A 20,598-nucleotide genomic window follows, 5' to 3' on the forward strand; every position below is an offset into this window, starting at 1 on the left:
AGTGAAGATGCAACTGTACTGTTGACAAGCCTCTCCAGGCAGAAAGTTGTTCAAGCACCCATTTGTGAACTCGTTCCTCTAGCTGTGTCCACCTAGCTTTTAGCCTGCGATTAGCTTTTTTAGTTTTCTTCATTTTTCGCCAGTCCTATACAAGTTTCTCACTATCTTCAAACTTTCTCTCTGCTGTTCGATTGCCATTTTCTGCTGCATACTTCACTACTTCCAGCTTGTTATCTGCAAAATATGAATTTCTTTTCGGTGCCATTCTTGTTCAGCCCTTCTCAGTTGTTTTTATAAGTTATCGCCAATGTTGAAATGATCAATTCTCATAGGTACAGAAGTAGCAGGTAGCGTCTTTTTTTCACAACGCACTTCTGCCATGACCCGCCCCCGCTAAAGTTTGATTGGTTGGCGCGTGTGTGTGTGTGTGTGTGTGACGATCGCTGATATATTAATGACACACACGCAGACACAGCCAGACACACATCAGAGCAAGAGAGCTCAATAATTTCGCACATAAGTCGCTCAGAGTACAAGTCGCACCCCTGGCCAAACTATGAAAAAAACCTGCAACTTATAATCCGTAAAAAATGCGGTACTTTTGTTTTTTTAAAACAATTCTTCATTATTAACTCCTAGAGATTGTAAGATCCCTGAGGTAATGCTCTGCAGCTTGCTACACAACTCGCAATAGGAGTCAGCCAGAAGTTTGCAGAATGACTGAGACCGGAAAATGGCTGTAAATTTAGTGCTGCATTTGCAAAAGCACAACATATTAGTACTTCCTCAAATTGATAGATGCTAATGAAAGGTAGTATATCACTGGAGCTATCTATCTTGCTCATACTTATTAGTGGCCTAGTTGGGAAGCCAGCAGTGAGGCAAGTTAAGCTGAGTATGTGAGCATCTCCGAGGTCTTACATTCAAGTGTGTATTGTAAAGATCCCAAACACCTCCTGTGCGCCTCCACAGTTAAGATGGCATTATAGGAAGCAACGTGTCATGTTAAAGTAAGAAGAGCAAGGGTTGACTTACACGTACACTGGCAAGTCTTTGTTATCACTGCCAAATTTTTGTCACTCATCTTAAGCCTCCTCCTTGTCCACATACTTGTAATGCTAAAGCTCCATCTTGTTTTTTAGTGATTCTGTCTTATCAATCTAACTGCATGGACTCTGGGGGGAATGAAGTGAGATGGCAGATGGGTATGTGGTGTATCACCAAGGACGGAATATTTGATCGAAGAAGCAAAGAGCATATATAGAGTAGAGAGAGAAGAGTGGAGCAGGTATACAGTTGGATAGTTTGAGATTCTGCTCTCACATTTGTCTGTTGAGCTAAATATAAATGTATGGAGAAGCAGAGCTGCAAAGGTTGGTCAGCGATACAAGGTTTTTTGCCGCTCATCTTACTTCCCTCGACACTTCTCCATTCTTGCTCTGTGATTCTTGCCAGGAATCTTTGTTTTAAGAGGTTGTTTATTGTCAATAGTCAGCTGGAGGTGAGATTTATCAGTCTTTCATCAGATGTCTCTTTTGAGATAAACAGCAAAGCCCTTTAGCATCCCCTCTTTTTGTTTTTTTCTTGCTCTCCCACTCACTTTCTCTTTCACTCCACATTGCTTTTCTGCCTGCCTGCTCCCTATCTCTACCTCTTCGCTTATAGGATGTCATTTTTTCTGCAGAGGAGTTAGGGACTGAGGTAAGGTGCTATGGCCCAACTAAAAGCTCTAATAATAACCAGTGCATCCATCTTTCCATCTTTACTTCCAGGCATTCAGCCATTCAGTAAGCAATAGTTTAGCCTCAGCCTTCAAGTGAGTGCTCACTACATTGTCATGGTGATGACAGAGATGCGGACAGGCAGCTAATGTGCATTCTCTGTTTTTGTTCTCCTTCTAGAAAAAGGCAGAAGAGGCTCATAGGATATTGGAGGGCCTGGGACCCAGGGTAGAATTGGTAAGTTGATTTCCAAGTTCTGTTTCCATAGGATAATTTCCTTTTTTTTGTAATAAAGTGGCTGCGGAATTTGATTTTAATTTCACCATAATGTCAGCATGCCCCAATGTCTGATATCAGAGTTCTGCAGTCATTAAACAGCTTTAAAAGTCTAAATAGTTATAGCAAAAATGAAGGCCTTAAATAGCATTTAAAAAGCATTAAATTAAATGTTTAAGAGGTACTAAAAATTCAAATACAGTTGATGGGGAACATTTTGCAAATACTTTCAATTTGTTTTGATTAGACAATATAAAACTAATAATTTTGATTGGACTATTGTGATGATTGGTGATTATTCACAAGAGGAACATTTTGATTGGCTGGTGTTTCTGATGGTGCATGAAGTTACATGCTAGAGTTGGACCAAAAAGGAAACAAATAAATAAAAATTAACAAAAAAATAGAGAATAAACAATACAATTGAGGAATAATATAAAAGATAAAGTTAAATCTGTATTTAAAACACCCAAATTAAAATCCATGTAACTCTTCAGATTCATTGTCACTCAGAAGGTCTTATGTACATATCTGCTACTGTGCAAAATCTATTCTAGATAAATGATTGATAATTGTAAATAAATGTATCTTCAGCTGGAGATGGGGATTAATTTTGTTCAAAGAGGCATAAAAAAGCATTAAAAAGCCTTAAATCAGATTAGCTCATACCTGCAGAAACCTTGGATATGTAATTGAATTTCAACAATTGACTGGTAAATGAACTATTGGGTGGTTTCGCTCTCCCCTATATCCCCCTTCTGCATGATATTGATTTCTTTTTGGATATTTCATGTTAATTTTCATCATCTCCTGATTCTTATGCTACCAAAATATATTTGCAGCAATGCAAGGATTGTAGTTAATTTTCCAGGGACCATATTACTGTTACTGTTTACCTTATTACTGTTACTTATTCCTGTTTATACTGTTTACATTACATACTTCCAATATGTATTCTTATTGTTTTTTCCACAATTTCAGCCACTGTACAACCAGCCATCTGATACCAAGCAGTACCACGAGAACATCAAAATGTAAGTCTGTTACATATAAAGCATATTTTAAACAAAGTTTGTTTGAAAACTTTCATTAAATGGTCTCACAGAATTGCTTGCCTTTTGTAGCGTTGATATTGAAATATATGGTATGTAACCAAGCTTATTCAAACTTGAATTAATGTCATGTGATTATTGAACATTAAAGGTAATAGGGTGAATTGCGAATCCCCGTCAAAGTATGAGCTCTGACATTTTCCCCTAATTGCTATTATGAGGTGAAACAGTAAAACGACTCATATAGTGGTGCAAAAAAGTAATTATTCAGCCACCAATTGTGCAAGTTCTCCCACTTCAAAAGATGAGAGAGGCCTGTAATTTTCATCATAGATACACTTCAACTATAAGAGACAGAATGCGACAAAAAATCCAAAACATGAATTTATTTGCAAATTATGGTGGAAAATAAGTATTTGGTCACCTATAAACACGCTAGATTTTCTGTCTCTGAGAGACTGGTAACTTAAGTTAACCTTGAGAGGCTCCTTAGTCATCCACAATACCGGCATTATTGGCACCTGTTTGAACAGGTTATCAGTATAAGAGACACCTGTCCACAACCTCAAGCAGTCACACTCCAAACTCCACTGTGGCCAAGACCAAAGAGCTGTCAAAGGACACCAGAAACAAAGTTGTAGACTTCCACCAGGCTGGGAAGACTGAATATGCTATAGATAAGCAGTTTGGTGTGAAGAAATCACCTGTGGGAGCAATTATTAGAAAATGGAAGACATACCAGACCACTGATATTCTCCCCCGATCTGGGGCTCCACGCAAGATCTCACCCCATGGGGTCAAAACGATCACGAGAAGAGTGAGCAAAAATTCCAGAAGCTAATGGGGGACCAAGTGAATGACTTGCAGAGAGCTGGGACCAAAGTAACATAGGCTACCATCAGTAACACACTACGCCGCCAGGAACTCAAATCCTGCAATGCTAGACGTGTCCCCCTGCTTAAGCCAGTACATGTCCAAGCCAATCTGAAGTTTGCTATAAAGCATTTGGATGATCCAGAAGAGGATTGAGAGAATGTCTTATGGTCAGATAAAACCAAAATAGAACTCAACTTGTCAACTTGTTTTTTGGAGGAGAGAGAATGCTGAGTTGCATCCAAATAAAAACGTAGCTACTGTCAAACCCACCGCCCGGGCAACCAAGGAGTGGCTTTGTAAGAAGTGTTTCAAGGTCCTGGAGTGGCCTAGCCAGTCTCCAGATCTCAACCCCATAGAAAATCTTTGGAGGGAGTTGAAAGTCTGTGTTGCCCCGCAACAGCCCCAAAACATCACTATTCTAGAGGAGATCTGCAAGTAGGAATGGGGCAAAATACCAGCAACAGTGTGTGAAAACCTGTGAAGACTTACAGAAAACGATTGACCTTTGTCATTGCCAACAAAGGGTAAAAGTATTGTGAAGAACCTGTGTTATTGACCAGATACTTATTTTCCACCATAATTCACAAATAAATCATTATGAAATCAGACAATTTTTTCTTCTCATTCTGCCTCTCTTAGTTTAAGTGTACCTATGGTGAAAAATCCTGGCCTCTTACCTTTTAACTGGGAGAACCTGCACAATTGGTGGCTGAGTAAATACTTTTTTCCCTCACTGTAGCTGGTAACTCAGCTATACAACTTTCACTGTGATGGCTGATTTTGGATAGGCTAGGAGTACTCACTCACAACCAGCTTCAGAGTATATTTTGACGGCCGAAAGAATGGGGTTAACACATTTGAAGATTGCCTCTGAAGGGGCATCACAGATTACATGATGTCAAACAAACTGTCGACTGAATGAATGAATCTATTTTAATCTAATTTATTTTTAGCTGCTGCGGCTTATATTCAGGTGCACTAAATAGTCTGGAAATTACGGTACCATTGTGTGTGTGGAGCTTAAATATCACATGGTGCAAATGACATTTCAATGGATGTCTCACCCATCTCATTCATTGAAATAGACATCTGCTACAAATAAATGTGAGTATTATTGACTATTGGACAAGTTACCAATTACCAAGACAAGGGAAAAATTATGGAAAGATGTAGGGTTGTACATAAGAAAAGGAAGATGTACTACAGACTATTGTTGAGACAAAAAACATTCATACAGACTTCCTGGTTCGTTTGCTTTTAAAGTCTATCAATACTTAATATGAAAAGTCATATTTTTAAAATGATCAATCAGTCTCTAAACCAACTTGCCGAAGAGCAAAATGTTCTATCCCTCCTAATGTAGGTTGGTGTTAATATAAAAAAATAGCTTTCTTCATCAATTTTGCAGCTGAAAATGAATGAGCTGAAAAACTCAGAATAGTATAGTAGTATAATGACAAGAGAATTTTGGCCAAATAGCAGTAACTATTTTGTGCATGTCTGTGCATGTCTACAATAATTGAAATTTGTTATGGAATTTCATATTAATTTGAAATCAATAAGTCCAGATCTTACTTATTTTTAATTGTTTATTTATTTATTTATTTATTTTTAAGTAACAAACATTGTTACAGGGCAGCACAGTGGTGCGTGGGTTTCCTCTAGCTGTGTGACATTCACAATGCATATATCCATACACTGCCCCCATTAAATAGGGTAGACTACACATATAACTCCTTCCTCAGGTATAAAATAAATTCAGTTTTTATCTTCATAACAAATTTTAAGATCTAGTTGAAGTGACAAATATGCAGCTTGAACAAACTGTAGAATTCAAATAGGACAGAAAGCTGGAATTACAATAACACTCAACATAAGAGGTATATTTTCATTTACTGAATACATTTTATTCTTACAGACAAAATACAAATAGGAAATTTGAAAAAGTTATGATCTAAAAAAAAGGAATAATAACAACAACAATTTTAACATTACCGATGGGTTTTTGTTTCCTACTGTGTGCATAGAACAAAAATGGTACTTCCAATTTGGGTCTTAATTTGTAGAAATAACAAAAATGGCTAATTCAGAGAGTAAATGAGGCAGTGGAAAATTATTTAAAGTGTCAGTATCACTCAAATTTTCATTATCATTAATTTATCGCACTACCCAAATGCTTAGGCAGATTAGTCAAAATGTATGTATTTGTCAATAACATTGTTTAGATTAAAACTACAGTCTATGTTCATGAGAACTGCGACAATAACGTTTGCATGCCATATGCATTTTCCATCATATTTTCTTCACTACTAGGTGGTATATTTTCTGTTATATCATTAGAGCTAAAAAGAAGATTCAAAAGATACCTGTGAGTCATGGAAATCTGTTGTTCATTAGAAAATAGGAGTATCTAGGTTTTTAGAGGTAGGAGAAAAAGAGGATCACATAAAAATTTGCTTCTATTAAGGTGTGAAGGTCACTCAAGACCAAGGACATCAATTTTGGTCAATCCTAATTCACTTAAATAGGTACTTTTTATTTTTCTATTGAACCACAAGCTCATTACTTTGACTTTGGTTGAATATACTGTGGTACATTTTGATTGTGATTTTATGATCTGTTTTGAAACTGATGTCTCAGGGAAAAATGCATTGATTGAAAAACTATGCAGGTTCCTGAATCCTTAGTATATCTGTAAATTAGCGAGATTTACAGATTAAAAAAAGACAGTAGAAATAGTTGAATTAATCAAGCTCCATGTCACTCAAAGCCTGAATCTTCCAAGTTGCAAAAGACAAAACATGTAAAACATGTTGAGAACATTTTCACTTCATGAAAGACTTAATGCACTGTTGCTTTTATATTTCTTTCGGTTCTTTTAGCTTTTATATTTTTGATCGTATTACATGGCAGTAGATCAAAGCGTTTCATGTGACAAAGCGTTTCATGTGACCTTCTCCAAGCCATCAGCAAGGCTTGAGTGTTTTTTATTTTTTTAATTTTTTTTAGATCGACAAAATGATTTCAGTCGGGTTATACGACCATTTGAACTGTGCTTTGGATACCGTATAGATGGGCTGCTCTGTTTCCACCTCTTTTGATTCTTTGATCAATAGTATTACCTCAAGACAATTAACAGAAAATCCTGGTCTCTACAATATACCATCTTGAGCGAAGAATAATTTACTTTTTAGTAAACCATTACATAACTTCGGTCACCTTGGCTGCCAGGATAGATAACCTGATCCCAATTTGTAATTCACAGAGTGTCAAATAGATGGAATATTCATGGAATATAGTGAAACTCTGAATTCTGCAGCGCGGATGTACCACAAGTAATTGTCTAACACAATGGTAATAGAATTAGTTCTGGCCTAGAGCAGAATGAAGGCACCAAAAACAAATCAAACAACTTTTCATGGATTTTCTGGGTTACTTACCTTTGCCTTTGGAATCTGCTGTTCCAAAAACAGTTAAATTGCTGTACCTTTAAAGAGTTTAATAGTCTAAATTTGCCACAACAGATACTACCACCAATTTCCTGCCCCACTGTGCTTGGATTTCTATCTATATCATTTGATTATTTTATTTTTTTTGCAGCCTTCATCATGGCTCAATGGATATGTTTGTAAATGTGATTTTCTGATAATCTTTGCCAACCTGCATGTAGGTTGTCCATTATAGCTCTCTAATTTTATCTTGGGTTCTGCATAGTAGATAGCCTATTCTCAATTTTGCAAATATCACTGTTACCTCTTAAAAGCTCCCAAGTGTGATCATTCTATTATCTGTTTTTAACAAAACTCATACACCACCAGTTTTCTACATTGTTTTGTTCTTTACTTGCCTGTGACCTGAAAGACCCTGCAGCTCAGCTAAAGTGACTAATGTAGAATAAGATTACATTAATCAGTGGGGAATGTGACCTTACAACTGACAGATTAAGTGTCAGGAATAAAACTCTGTCTTGCAGCAAAGAAAGAGACAAACCAAGTGGCTGCCTAAGGAGATTACTGGACCTGACCTTCATCTGAAGTACTATAGCTGGCTGTTCCCAGCCTCGACAAGTTTTATAAGTTTGGCTCCCCTCATTGTCCTTTCCACCCAAAAGCAGACTTATGATAATCAAACAGTAGCATACAAGGGCAGGCATTATTTGTGAGTTTGTTTATTTGATAAATAGGGCAGCACAGTGGCACAGTTGCGCAGTGGTTAGCGCTTCAGCCTCACAGCACGAAGGACCCTGTTTCCTTCCTACAAGGGAACCTTTCTGTGTAGAGTTTTCATGTTCTCCCCATGTCTGTGTGGGTTTCCTCCCGCAATCCAAAAACATGCAGCGGGTTAATTGGGAAAAATTGTCCCGAATGAGTGAGTGAATGGTTGTCTGGCCCTACGATTGACTGCCAGCCGTCGTGTACCCCGCCTCTTGCTCCATGACAGCTGGGATAGGCCCCAGCATCCCCAATGACCCTGAGTACAGGCTAAGCAGCAGAAGATGGATGGATTTGGTAAATAATCAGGCAGAGAAAGTATCAGGGTCTGAAGAGTTTTTCCTGAATAGTCCATAAACAGATATGTATTGCGAGATAACGAATGCGATTGAGGCCAAGCATTGCCTGAATGTGTCCTCTGTGTTATCACTGCATCATTTGTTGCCATCTTCCTGCTCCAATGTTTTCAACATTTTGTGCCCCCCCGCCAGAAACCAGGCAATGAGGAAGAAGCTGATCTTATACTTCAAGAGGAGAAATCATGCTCGTAAACAGTGGGTAAGTAGAGACCTCTAAAATTTTGACTCAGTTGATGTTCAGTCAGATGTTGACAGATTGCAAGTGTGAAACTGGGCCAGCTGCTACTTGAAGGGAGTGGCCATTATATGCAGATTAAAGTTCAGGTGATTATCTGTTTTAATTTAGTCATGGCAAGGGGATCAGGTTGCTTTTGAAAAACAAAGGTTTAATTTATTGCCTCATACTGTAAGGCCTACATCTGCCTCAATTAATTGAATCACCCCTTCAGTCAATGTTTGCACCCGTATAGATGATGGTCAATCAGTACAATTTTTGAGGGACAGACATGTACTTTCTACACATAAGTGTTTTCAGTTTCTCTCTTCCTCTTTAAAAAGTAACACGATAGAAACTTGAGGGCACTAGAATATCAGATACTTGAAAATCCTAAAATCACATCAACTGAAACAAAATAGCCACCCAATTCTTTTTCAGTTGAAGTCTATTGGCAACAGTCTCCTTTTGATTATGTGTATCACGTGACAAATTATTGTTTTCTACAAAAATATCTCCTTGGCATTATATCTGTATCCAGCTTTCTTTATTACCCCCAAATACTTTTTTGCCCCACTGTATATCCATGGCTTACGCTCCACCTTGTCTCTTATTGTTTAAGTTACACAAAGAGCTTTAACCTAGAGGCATGAAACTCCCCCCAGCGTTAAATGTGCCAGCAGCGTGATGTTAATGCTAAACAACTGATGAGCTACCCATTTATATTGACATATAGTCAGATAATATGCATCTAGCTATAATGTAGGGTTCACATTGAATTGACGCAGGATGTAAAAGTCATGCCTTTTCTAAGATGACTCGGCAGGTAACAGCAATGAACTGAGTAATAATTATAATATGAAGGTGCTGCATGTTTTCAAGTGGTTTTATACATTTTGAATTCAAGAAATCAAATTAAGAAGTCCTCTAAGTTAGGGGAGAGTGTTTTACATAAACTATAGGCAATTTTTGTTGTAGAAATATGTTCAAATGCTAACTCCTTGTATTAATTAATTGTATTAATCTCTGCTTTGAGGAGCCTTTGAGGGTATTTTCATGAATTTCAGGCTGTGCTCTGTTATAGGCTAATCCAATGCCATAAATAACCCTTTTTAAGCATAGCACCTGTATAAACCCTGTGCATTGTGAGCTGCTGTACAATTTCCTCTGGCCTGGTCTTCTCAGTGGAAGAGAAGTATTCTTGTGGGCAGTAGCCCACAAGGGACATCACCCTGTGGGTTATGAGCCTGCTGAGGGCTATGACTCCACTTGGGTTATTAGCTGAAAATAGTGGACTATCATCTGTAAAGTCATGGCCTAAGGCTAGATTCCCTCTCGGCAACTTCTGGCATGTAATTTTTGTCCCTCTAAGTATATTTAGGGTTTGGTGTATGAGACAACACAGAAATTAAGTGCTAATGATTCCTTATTTGTGAATGAGTTATCATTCCAACACTGACAGAATGCCCCTATAAAGTGCAATAAGTACAAAGAGCACATGTAATAACAACAATCATAATATGCATTTTATTTGAAGGCGCCTTTCTTGACCCTCAGTGACTCAGTATAGATTGCGTCGATGTCCAGAAATTTATTAGAATTGTTTAATCCAGCAGAGGAATAACCACTGCTCAGCAGAGATATTGAATCTACTGAATGTACTCATTCAGTTATTCAGTTATTCATTATATCCACAAATATAATTACGTTTCATTCACTGCGGGTGTGCAGTTTTGAAAATTAATCAGGTTTAATTAATCTTCGAATATTTGCATTATATCTGAATTAGATTATTTACAACTATTTGATATTTTATTGCATACCTTAAAACGCTTCATTTGCAACATCATCTGCTTCCACATATATAAAATACAATGTCCAACCCTAACCCTCTAAGCCAGTGATTTTGTGAAACCACCCCATCATCATATTCATCATTATTAAAACACAATTTAAAATCTGCTGCTGTGATAAACGTTGCATTGATTCATCTAGATATTGAGAAACAATATCTCTAAACTTAAGATAATTTCATTTATATAAACAAATTGGATTGAATCTTAAACCTTTCAGAATTTTGATTCCCCCCCCCCTTTTTTTTTCTTAAGCCACATTTATAACCCTGTAAATAGCTTAAATTTTACTTTGAAAAGGCTGTAGAGATTTTGGTTTAACGTTACAAAAATTACATATTCACTTTTCTTTTTGGCATCATAGGAACAAAAATTCTGCCAGCGCTACGATCAGTTGATGGAAGCCTGGGAGAAGAAGGTGGAGCGCATCGAAAACAACCCCCGACGCAGAGCCAAGGAGAGTAAGGTGCGGGAGTACTATGAGAAACAGTTCCCAGAGATCCGCAAACAAAGAGAGCTGCAGGAGCGAATGCAGAGGTGAGCTTATAGCTTTTACGACTAAAATAGCAGAGCAAAAGAGACAGTGAAATAAGGAACTCAATTGTTTCTAGTTCCTACTATGTCCATAACTAATAAATCAGGACATTTGTGGTGTAGGTTGCTCTGTTAAGGTAATTCTGGTTGTTTTTCAGTGACAGGTTTTTTGTGTTACCCCTTTTTTTGTAGCCGTGTTGGGCAGCGAGGAGGTGGGCTGACCTCAGCGGCTGCTCGGAGTGAACACGAAGTCTCAGAAATCATTGATGGAATTTCAGAGCATGAGGTAAGCTTGATGATTAAAGATGGTATGTCAGTTAACTTTAATTGGTTTTATTCCGAGGGTATTCCCAATGTTAATACTCCAGATACTCCAAGATAAAATCTGTATGGCTTCATTTGTTGTGCGAAACACATGCAGGTTGTTGAATGAAAATTCAGTGGCATTGTCCTTGCTTTACTTACTCTGTATGTAAATATATGGACCATCTCTTTATGTATACATACAATCACACATTTGACATCATGTTAATATGTATTCATCATAACGGTGTTTTAATCATGGCTAAATCTTTCCGTAGGCATATGCCATTCAATACTGGCACCACCCTATTTATATAACCTTTTGCCTCTTGTAAATGACATTACATTCCACCTGCAAATACTATTTTACACCTAGAGTTTGCCCCTAGAATATTACTGTAAAGGCTAGCCAAAGCTAAACAATAGCACTTTAAGGCTACCCTAACCTAAGAACAATCACAGCTGTTTTGAATTCAAATGCTCACCATGTGTTAATGGGTTCAAGTGCCATTTTCACCGTTCTGTGTCAATCTTCGGGGTCAACTCTTATTTACAGCACTCTCTGCCTGGGCACAAAATAGGGGGAAATATATTTGGAAAAAAGGCAATCATCACTAGTAGTGGTTATACATGTATTATCTATGCTAAGGCAGTGTTTATGGTTTTCCGGCGACCCATGGAGAGTAAAAACCAAAGGTCAAAGCTCTTTTATACTGTCGTTCTGTAAAACCAGTCCAACAAATGATCATCAGTGATGATGTGTGATAAGTCAACATAGTAGTACTAGTCTTTTAGAAAAGTTACTGTTCAAGCCATGGCTTTTAATCCATATTGATAAAGTGCTGCAGGTACCTCAACTACTGCCTTTGAGGTGGATTGATCTGCCCTGAACTTCTGTCTCTATTTACACCGACACCAACTGTGTCTGACAGTTGACATTATGTTGATGACAATGTTTCTATCTTGAAATTGCTGTGTTAAGGGAGCTTAGGTAATGGCAATTTAAGAACACTATTGATACTATTGATATTGAATGTAAGTTTTTCCAAAAGCATGAAGAGGTTGTTTGCTATAATGTGTTGACACTGGGATGAAATATAATGTTTTTCATATACCATGCTGAAAGACAGAAATTAAACTGCTTTCTGTATTTTGCAAGTAGGGAAGTTATGAATCCAGAGTGTAAATTAACATTGGCTGAAAGATAAACACCTCGGTAGCTTGATAATGCAATTAAAATCCGTAAAGTGCTTCATTTTACAATACTATGATAATATGTCAAAGGAATAACATTGGTCAATTTAATCAGCTCATTTACTACCATTATCACAAGCTGTAAGCTCTAAGTCAAATCAATCAGCAACACTAAAGTAAGTAAAACTCCTGTAATTTCCATGTCTCCAATAAAAGACTGGGGGCGCCCATTTAACTGTTACTTTTGTTAGTGCCCTGATGGTCTCTCACATCTACACACACACACACACACACACACACACACACACACACACACACACACAAACACTTTTTGGTAGGAGATCCATTTCCATAAGTGTCCTTCAGTAACGGGAAGTGCAGCAGAACCAAAAAAAATGTTCTAATGTAAAGGATGCTGATGGCTCAGACCTGCACCTCTTATTCAGAAACCTATAAAGAAATATTTTTTTCTGTTTTCCAAACATTGTCTAAAATACATCAAAGGTTCTTTGACAACCTGTAGTTTCTAAATTAATCTAAACCCATCCAATTATTTGTATATCTCTGTGAAAAACATGGTTTTATAAGTAGTGATACTCCGCTAACTAAACAAATATCGCACCTACTGTGGCCTTATACATCAACATATACTGGATTTTTTTTGTATAGCTGCGTTTCTTTTTCCACTCTGCTATGCTCTACGAGATTCAAGGTCAAAGAGACTCATCCATGACTTCTTTGAATTTGCATTTATTTAGATGGCTTGTGAGATTGCTATTCTTGAGTGTAAAATAAGGAGTTCAAGAGAATTCAAGAGAAGATACTTCTGTAAACCTCTGCTTCTTTCTGTAATTCTTTTTTTTTTTTAATACCATAACATATATACCATACTTTTAAATGGGCTTATTAGAATGCATATTTTTTTAGGCTATCCCTCTCACTCCTGAATCTTTTTATTAATTGTATTCTTGTATGTGGCATGTGTGTACATCAGAACACAGAGAAGCAAATGCGACAGTTGGCAGTCATCCCTCCAATGCTCTTCGACGCTGAGCAGCAACGCATCAAGTTCATTAACATGAACGGATTGATGGATGACCCCATGAAAGTGTACAAGGACCGGCAGGTCATGAACATGTGGAGTGAGCAGGAGAAGGACACTTTTAGAGAGAAGTAAGGTCCACACTCAAATTGAAATGCTGCGCTCCTTTGATTAATATCCTATGTAATTATTTCCTCAACAGCTTTTTTGGATGAAAGAAATGGATGTAGAAGACATTTTGACAAAGATTTTGTCGATTGGACAATTAGTTATTTAAATAGACTGCAGATGCCACACAGACATTTATGCCTGTTTTAAATAAAAATACAACAAAATATCTGAAAAAGTCACTTTGAATTGCCACTCTCCTCTCCCTGGTGTGCTTCAAGCAGAAATAAGATAATTATTCCCCCTTCTGAAGTAAATGTCGAGATAAATGCTCAGGAGGCTGTGAGGAAGTGAATCTTACTCTTTCGTGAGAAAAAAGTGGAGGCATTTGAAGTTGCCAAATCAAATCACACCCACACTGTGAAATCAGTGACTTTAAAGTCTTCTCACATGCTGCTTTGGTTTCTTATCCAAGAAAGTTTGTGTTGAAGCCTTCAGTTAGATACTTAAGTTTTGAATACTATTTTGATTGTCACATATTTTATAAATTAATTTTTAAAAATGATTTCAGATAATGTTTCTGCTGGAAAAACATATCAGTTCCTCTTTCATTGCTTTCAACAATGTTATTGTTTACTTGGTAGTGCTTTGGTGGATGCCAGTTGTATTTAAATCATTCTAGCAGATATTTTTTTAACTTCCACAGGTTCATTCAACACCCCAAAAACTTTGGTCTTATTGCATCTTTTCTGGAGAGAAAGGTAGGTATTTTTTTTTTTATTTTTTTGTCCTTCCGTGTTTATTTTCCAGTATATTGTCAGTCTTTTCAAGAAAAACATCCAAAAGTAAATCAGCTTATTTTATGTTTCAGACAGTGGCAGAATGTGTGCTCTTTTACTATTTGACCAAGAAAAATGAAAACTACAAGAATATTGTTCGACGGAACTACAGAAGACGGGGAAGAAGCCAGGTATTCTTGCTTTTCAAGTTTGCAATAGATTTTCTTTGAAACATCTTGTCTGTATCACAAAAAATCTCTGTGGGGCCGGAGACAAAACTATCACTGATTTACAGCTAATTACAGGTAATTATTTAACTAACTTATTGAACGACAGTATCTAATATGATTTTGTAGTTTAAAAAAAAAGTGTTATTTGGTTGCAGTTCTATGAGGTTGCAGGCCTCATTCTTGGTCAAGGAAGTATAGCAGGAGCTTCCTAGGCTGACCTTTCCCCTACTACTTCTATTCAAACCATAATGAGAGGAATAGCAGCATGTAACATTTAAATCAGTAAAATCCAATTCTAAAATGACTGCTTTTTTTATGCAGCCATCACTGGATATAATGTTATTTTTACAGTGCTCATTAAATAACACAATGTTTTCTAAACTGTCTGGTCATTAGTGTTTACATACAAACTACTTTTTTAATGGTGCTGCGTATGTGCGTATATTCTTAGTCTGGTTAAGCTCTAAATGTTAAACTTCATACCTACCATGTTGTGACACAAGACATAAGTGTTGTCTGTCATTTTTACAATAGTGTCTCTTTTGTCACACTGACTGTAAATATCAATAGGGGTTGTTGAGGAAAAATAATAGTAGTGGAAAGACTTTTTCTTCCAATTTTTTTTCAAATTTTAACTTGACCCTAAATCATGTAAAGTCAAGAAAATGATTTTCATCAGCAGTTCATAAACTAATCTTATGATGGCACCTGGATTTACTCAGTCTCTTGAGGATGCATTGCCTCTTTGTCAAGAAGCTTCATCTGTTTTAACTGTAGGGAGTATCTATGAGGTTTGTTTGATGGTGAAACATTCTAAAGAAATTGAAGCCCAGGTGCTATGATAACATTTAGCAGTGAGTGCCATGATCATGATGACTTACACTCCTCATAGACAACAGGTGTTTGATATTTATTTTGCATCAGCCTGTTTTTAATGATCTGAGATTAAGTGTTTAGAGAAAGCAGTCTTTTATGAACAATTGGGGAGCCTTTATTGTTTTTTTTTGTTTTTTTTTTTTTGCTTAAATGTTCAAATATCTCCCCTTTGTTTAAATCTTTGTATGCTCTCTGCCAACAGTTAGATTATTTCCCCTTCCTTGATTGTGTATTTAGTAAAGAGATGAACATTAAACTGAAGTATAAGGTGCGCACTTGCCTGCCCCTGCAACTTCAAAAAAATTAAACAGGGCAGAATGGTCAGACTGCATGTATGTAATGATCTGAACCCTAACCCTGATAACCCAGACATGCAGGAAATTGGAAAGGAAGTGTTACTGTTTGCACAAAGACCAAATGTTGTAAAGGAGAACAGTACTGCTCTGGTGTTGGGAACTTTCGCATCCTGTTTTTTTTTCTACTTTGTACAAAAAAAATACTTGTTTTATTTTGGCACACATTGTTCCTTTTTTAATAAGTGAACACTTTTCTTTAGAAACTTTGTACTGCTGGTGTAAGCAAGGTTTATATAACCTCAATTGAATTTTTTTCTCAAGTATTCACTCCACCTTAAAAAGAGTAACTCCATTTGAGTGTTGGGAAATATTGACAGCTGATGTCTTTTTTTTAATAATAGAAACATTTTATCATACATGTTGTACATAGGTCCAAGGTACATTTAGCTCAATTAGATTTTTAACACACAAGTTTCATCGTAGACTTATAGATTTGCAAATGTTAGCATGAACATTAAAAACCCCTGTTGTTTCTCGGCTCCAAAGATTCCAATCATCAACCATAGCATAGTGGGTCAGCATTGACGTACAACGTCTTCATCTGTAATGTAAAGTCTTGTTTCTGTCTTCTTCATTGTAGCACGGCCAACAGCAGCAACAGCAGCAACAAGTGAACCGAAGTAGTCAGGAAGACAAAGAGGAGAAAGAAAAGGAAGGAGAGAGGGATGAAGATAAAAATGAGGCTGAAGACAAAGAGGATGGAATGAAGTTAGTCATATTTTCTGTATATTTAAAATTCAAAACTCAAATATCACTATGTAATAGTTATTTTTGTTCTTGACCAAATCTGAAAATCTGAAATTGTTGGGCTCCCACTTTCGTAAACACACAATTTTAAACTTGCTAGAGTCTAAACTGCAGAAACTGAAAAAGGAGTAGGTTGTGGTTGAAGGGACTGGATCCGGAAATTCAGTAATTTATTAACCTTTACCTACTTCCTTTTTCACCCCCAACAACACTTTCCAACCACAGCAAATCCAAGTGTCTACTCTGCACCCCATTTCAAATGTCTTTATACTTTTTGTTTTGGGAGATATTTAGTAGGGCATATTAATCTACCTGCTAGTTAAAAAATAAATACATCAATTAAAAATGGGTATATTGTTGTCGATGGACCTGGTTTGCAGTGGTAAAAGTAAACATTTTCAGAATCAATGCCAATTAATGGAAAAACAACAAGTATATTAATTGTGCAGGAATTTCAAGTAATGGCCAGTTATATTTTAATAGCTCTGGTACTGGTTTCCTTTTCCAAAGCAAGGCCAAGGAACACCATGATTCCCAGCACATCTTCCTGCCTCTGTGTCACATTTGGCTTGACTATATTTAGAAAGAAACTAGCACCCCTCAGCAAGATTAATGGTCCTCACAGAAGATGAATGGAGGAAAAGTGGGTGCAAACTCTGCGACACTCTCCTGGCTTGCGATTGTGCTGACATTTGAGAAATTATCTTGTAAAGAAAAGGAAGTCTCTGTGCATAGGCTCACAATTAGTCTTGTAAGCTTGTGCTTTTGCTGGGTTCAGTTTTTAGATCCACGGACAAACCTCTGTCTTCAAAACACTCTCAAATTGCAGTCAAGAACAGGGGCTAAACAAGGACATTCTAAATTGATTTGAATAGACTAATTGTTGCAACAAAACCATTGGAATCATTTGAAATATATTGCCACTTTTTCTGTTTCAGCTGGTTTATTGCTTTCTAGTAACATTTTTACCACACACAAAGGTGTATCTTATTACAATTTTCAGCATTACATGGAGCACTTGGTTTTGATTTGGATGCATTTTGAAAACTAAGCTTTGATCTTGTTGCTCATTTCTATTTTATTCAGTTTTCGCACTGTTTGGATGTAGCTGCTAGTCATTTGTGGGGCTGTTGTGTACACCCTTGTATTCATGCCATTCTCTGGGTGGCCTTGTACACATTTTTTAAACATAGAGATGACACTTCTGGAGAAGATGCCGAAGATAAAGAACCCACTGTGGCATCCAAAGGACGACGCACAGCCAATAGTCAAGGGCGTCGCAAAGGCCGCATCACCCGCTCTATGACTAGTGAAGTGGAGGAAACGACCACACCACCTCTCACCAATGAACTTGGTCAGTTTCTGTTGCATTTCATCAATTTCAGCGTTATTTACTAACAGAGTAATTTGGAGGTCTGCTGGTTACAGTTATACAAGTTGATTATTTAACAAGTATTTATTTGGTAAAATTTTGGTTAGTCAACAGTGTAGGTGTAGGGCAACACAATTACTTTCCTCCTCCTCCTCCTCCTCAAAACCACAAGAGTGCACTGTTGCACCTGGCTTTAAGTTGTTCATTATCTCAACTTGCAATCACCACTTGCTGCTGAAAAGACTCAACGCACAGTGAAACATGATTACTTTATCTAGTTCAATTTCAGTGTGCTCGCAATAGTCAGATTATTTAGGGGTTGAATACTTTTTCTGACTACACCCTCCCCCTAGTAACTGTTGTTCAGTTAAAAATGGCCAACTGTGAAAATGGCCACTATCCCCCTGCACCACACTGCCCCTTATCTCCGCCTGCACAGTTTTATGCCGGCCTTACACCTTACGATTTTCGAGTCACAGACTTTAAACTGGAAGTCAGAAATCTTTTGGGTTGTAGACTTCTTAAGCATGGCCCCATCCTTGAGTGTTAGCCGGTAGTTTCACAGTCTTAGTACAGTTGTGGTCAGTCTTTGCCTAGTCTTGGGGCTTTCCACAGTATTAAACATGTTTGATATTATTGCAAGTCTTTTTGTTATGTCACTCTAAAGACTGAATCAACAACCAATAGATGAGCTCCAACAAAGCCATAAAAAAAAAGAAAACGGCCACCAGCATGCTGGGAAAACATTGCATGATGGGAAAAGAAATCTGTAGTTTTCCTTGAGTCTTTTCAAAATCTTTGCAAAGTCCTTAGATGCAAAGTCTGCAGTCTTAAGTCTCAGATTAGGCTGAGATTTAAAACTCTAAAAACTAGTCTTTAGATATGAGCTGTTGTGAGAGGATAGTTTTGCAAGTCTTTTCAAAGTCTTAAGGTACGAGCCCAGCATTAGTCATAGGGATCAACAGGTGGCTAGAGCTGCTGGTTGGTTCATCAGCAGCCTCCCACTACTGGTTGTTGTTCTTCTACCAGGAGCATCGCCACCTGCTTACTGCCTTTCATAGGTCCATATAGAGGTACGTTTGTGCAGGTTTAATTTCCACTGCATGCAGGGCAGGATCAGGGTCGCTCGGGCGTGTGGCTGTGTAGGGAAAGAAGCCAGTTGTTGTCTATAATCATTAACTGACTTTTCTCCTTGGATTTCCTGTTTCCTCCATCTAAAACAAACAGTCCCCAGTGACCTATGCAGCAGTGCCTCACTGCCAAGCAGCTCCAACCCTGACCCCCCCCTATTGTTTTTTCTCCAATTTGTCTTTCCATTCTACATGTCTGTCAGTCTCTCAGCTGACAACTGCCTTCCCTTTTTAACTTGGTGGTTATTTTCATTTTGGCAGCCAATCTTGAGATGAATGAGAGCTCTCGCTGGACTGAGGAAGAGATGGAAACTGCCAAAAAAGGTACATACACAATGTCATACACAACCATTCTTTTTTGTGTGGATCATGATGATATGGACTACATTCCAACAGCAGTGACACCACTTTGTCAAAAGCAAAGACCTGTAATGTAGGTGTGACTTCCTGTTGATTTGGCAGCAGCCACCTCATGCTAAGAGGCTGTGTCTATACACATATGTGGTAGTCTTGCCTGAGTCTCTTGCTCTTTGAAACCACTTCCCCACACTTCTCTCTGGGTCAAGGCAGCCTGCCTTTTTATCAAGACTGCAGTAAAGTCTGTCTCTTATCACTCTGAATATGCAGCAGTCATTAACTTAACTGTTTATTGTCTCTGACTGAAGCTTATCAAGTAGCCTGTGGCTCATTCACAGAGGCTGCTGATATGTGGCTCAGTGTCCTTACAAGAGTGCTGTTTGAGACAATATTTATTGCAAGCAGCATATGAATGTTCAACTCAGTGGGTGAGTCTTGTATGAGGTATTCATTATCAAGGTGTCTGATATTTACATTTTATATATATGAGTACCCACTTTTCTGTATAGCTCGGAATTTGGACTCCTAAAGGGTATGGGTGTTGCCTGAAACTATCAAATTAAAAACAGTACCTTTAGCTTAACCAAAATGCCAATCCCTTTTATATTACCAAAGTCAATCCAAACTGTAACAATGTTTTTAACTTTATTTTTTTTTGTTCATTTGTTCATTTTTTAGTTCAAATCTGGCTCTCTGTTTTTAAGCTAATGTAATTTTACTAAAAGTTGTTTTTATGCTCTTTTCATGACTATGTGTCATCTCTATTTGTGTGAGTCTCCTTTCAAATAATTTAATCCATCACTCCTAGTAATCGCTAATGGATGAAGTGTCTCTATCAGGTAGCAATCGGCATCTTCAGAATTATATTGAAACCACAATGGTCTAAAACAGGTATCATATTCATCTAATGCTGTATGTCTGTGTGTCATTGAAGTTTGCATGTGTGTGTGGGTTTGGGTGACGGAGTTATTTTACTATAACTGCTGCTGGACTGGCTCGAACACGGTT

The 20,598-nt window shown here is 37.5% G+C and overlaps 1 protein-coding gene across 5 annotated transcripts in view; it reads left to right on the forward strand.

Moving 5' to 3' along the window:
• Nucleotides 1-20,598, forward strand: part of ncor2 (nuclear receptor corepressor 2) — a 105,823-nt gene that overhangs the window by 55,212 nt on the left and 30,013 nt on the right. For all 5 annotated transcript variants that reach the window (XM_086174404.1, XM_086174403.1, XM_086174406.1 and 2 more), the window contains 11 exons: nucleotides 1,902-1,958; nucleotides 2,979-3,031; nucleotides 8,628-8,694; nucleotides 10,927-11,099; nucleotides 11,289-11,382; nucleotides 13,588-13,766; nucleotides 14,450-14,504; nucleotides 14,615-14,713; nucleotides 16,565-16,692; nucleotides 17,925-18,085; nucleotides 19,495-19,557. In XM_086174404.1, coding sequence (XP_086030530.1) covers nucleotides 1,902-1,958; nucleotides 2,979-3,031; nucleotides 8,628-8,694; nucleotides 10,927-11,099; nucleotides 11,289-11,382; nucleotides 13,588-13,766; nucleotides 14,450-14,504; nucleotides 14,615-14,713; nucleotides 16,565-16,692; nucleotides 17,925-18,085; nucleotides 19,495-19,557 — 1,129 coding nt within the window. The remainder of the gene's footprint in view (nucleotides 1-1,901; nucleotides 1,959-2,978; nucleotides 3,032-8,627; nucleotides 8,695-10,926; nucleotides 11,100-11,288; nucleotides 11,383-13,587; nucleotides 13,767-14,449; nucleotides 14,505-14,614; nucleotides 14,714-16,564; nucleotides 16,693-17,924; nucleotides 18,086-19,494; nucleotides 19,558-20,598) is intronic.

Source organism: Fistularia commersonii, chromosome 26 (genome assembly GCF_037954325.1).
Source record: "Fistularia commersonii isolate RoL2024-O1a breed Wild chromosome 26, RoL_Fcom_v1.0, whole genome shotgun sequence".
Lineage (NCBI taxonomy): Eukaryota > Metazoa > Chordata > Actinopteri > Syngnathiformes > Fistulariidae > Fistularia > Fistularia commersonii.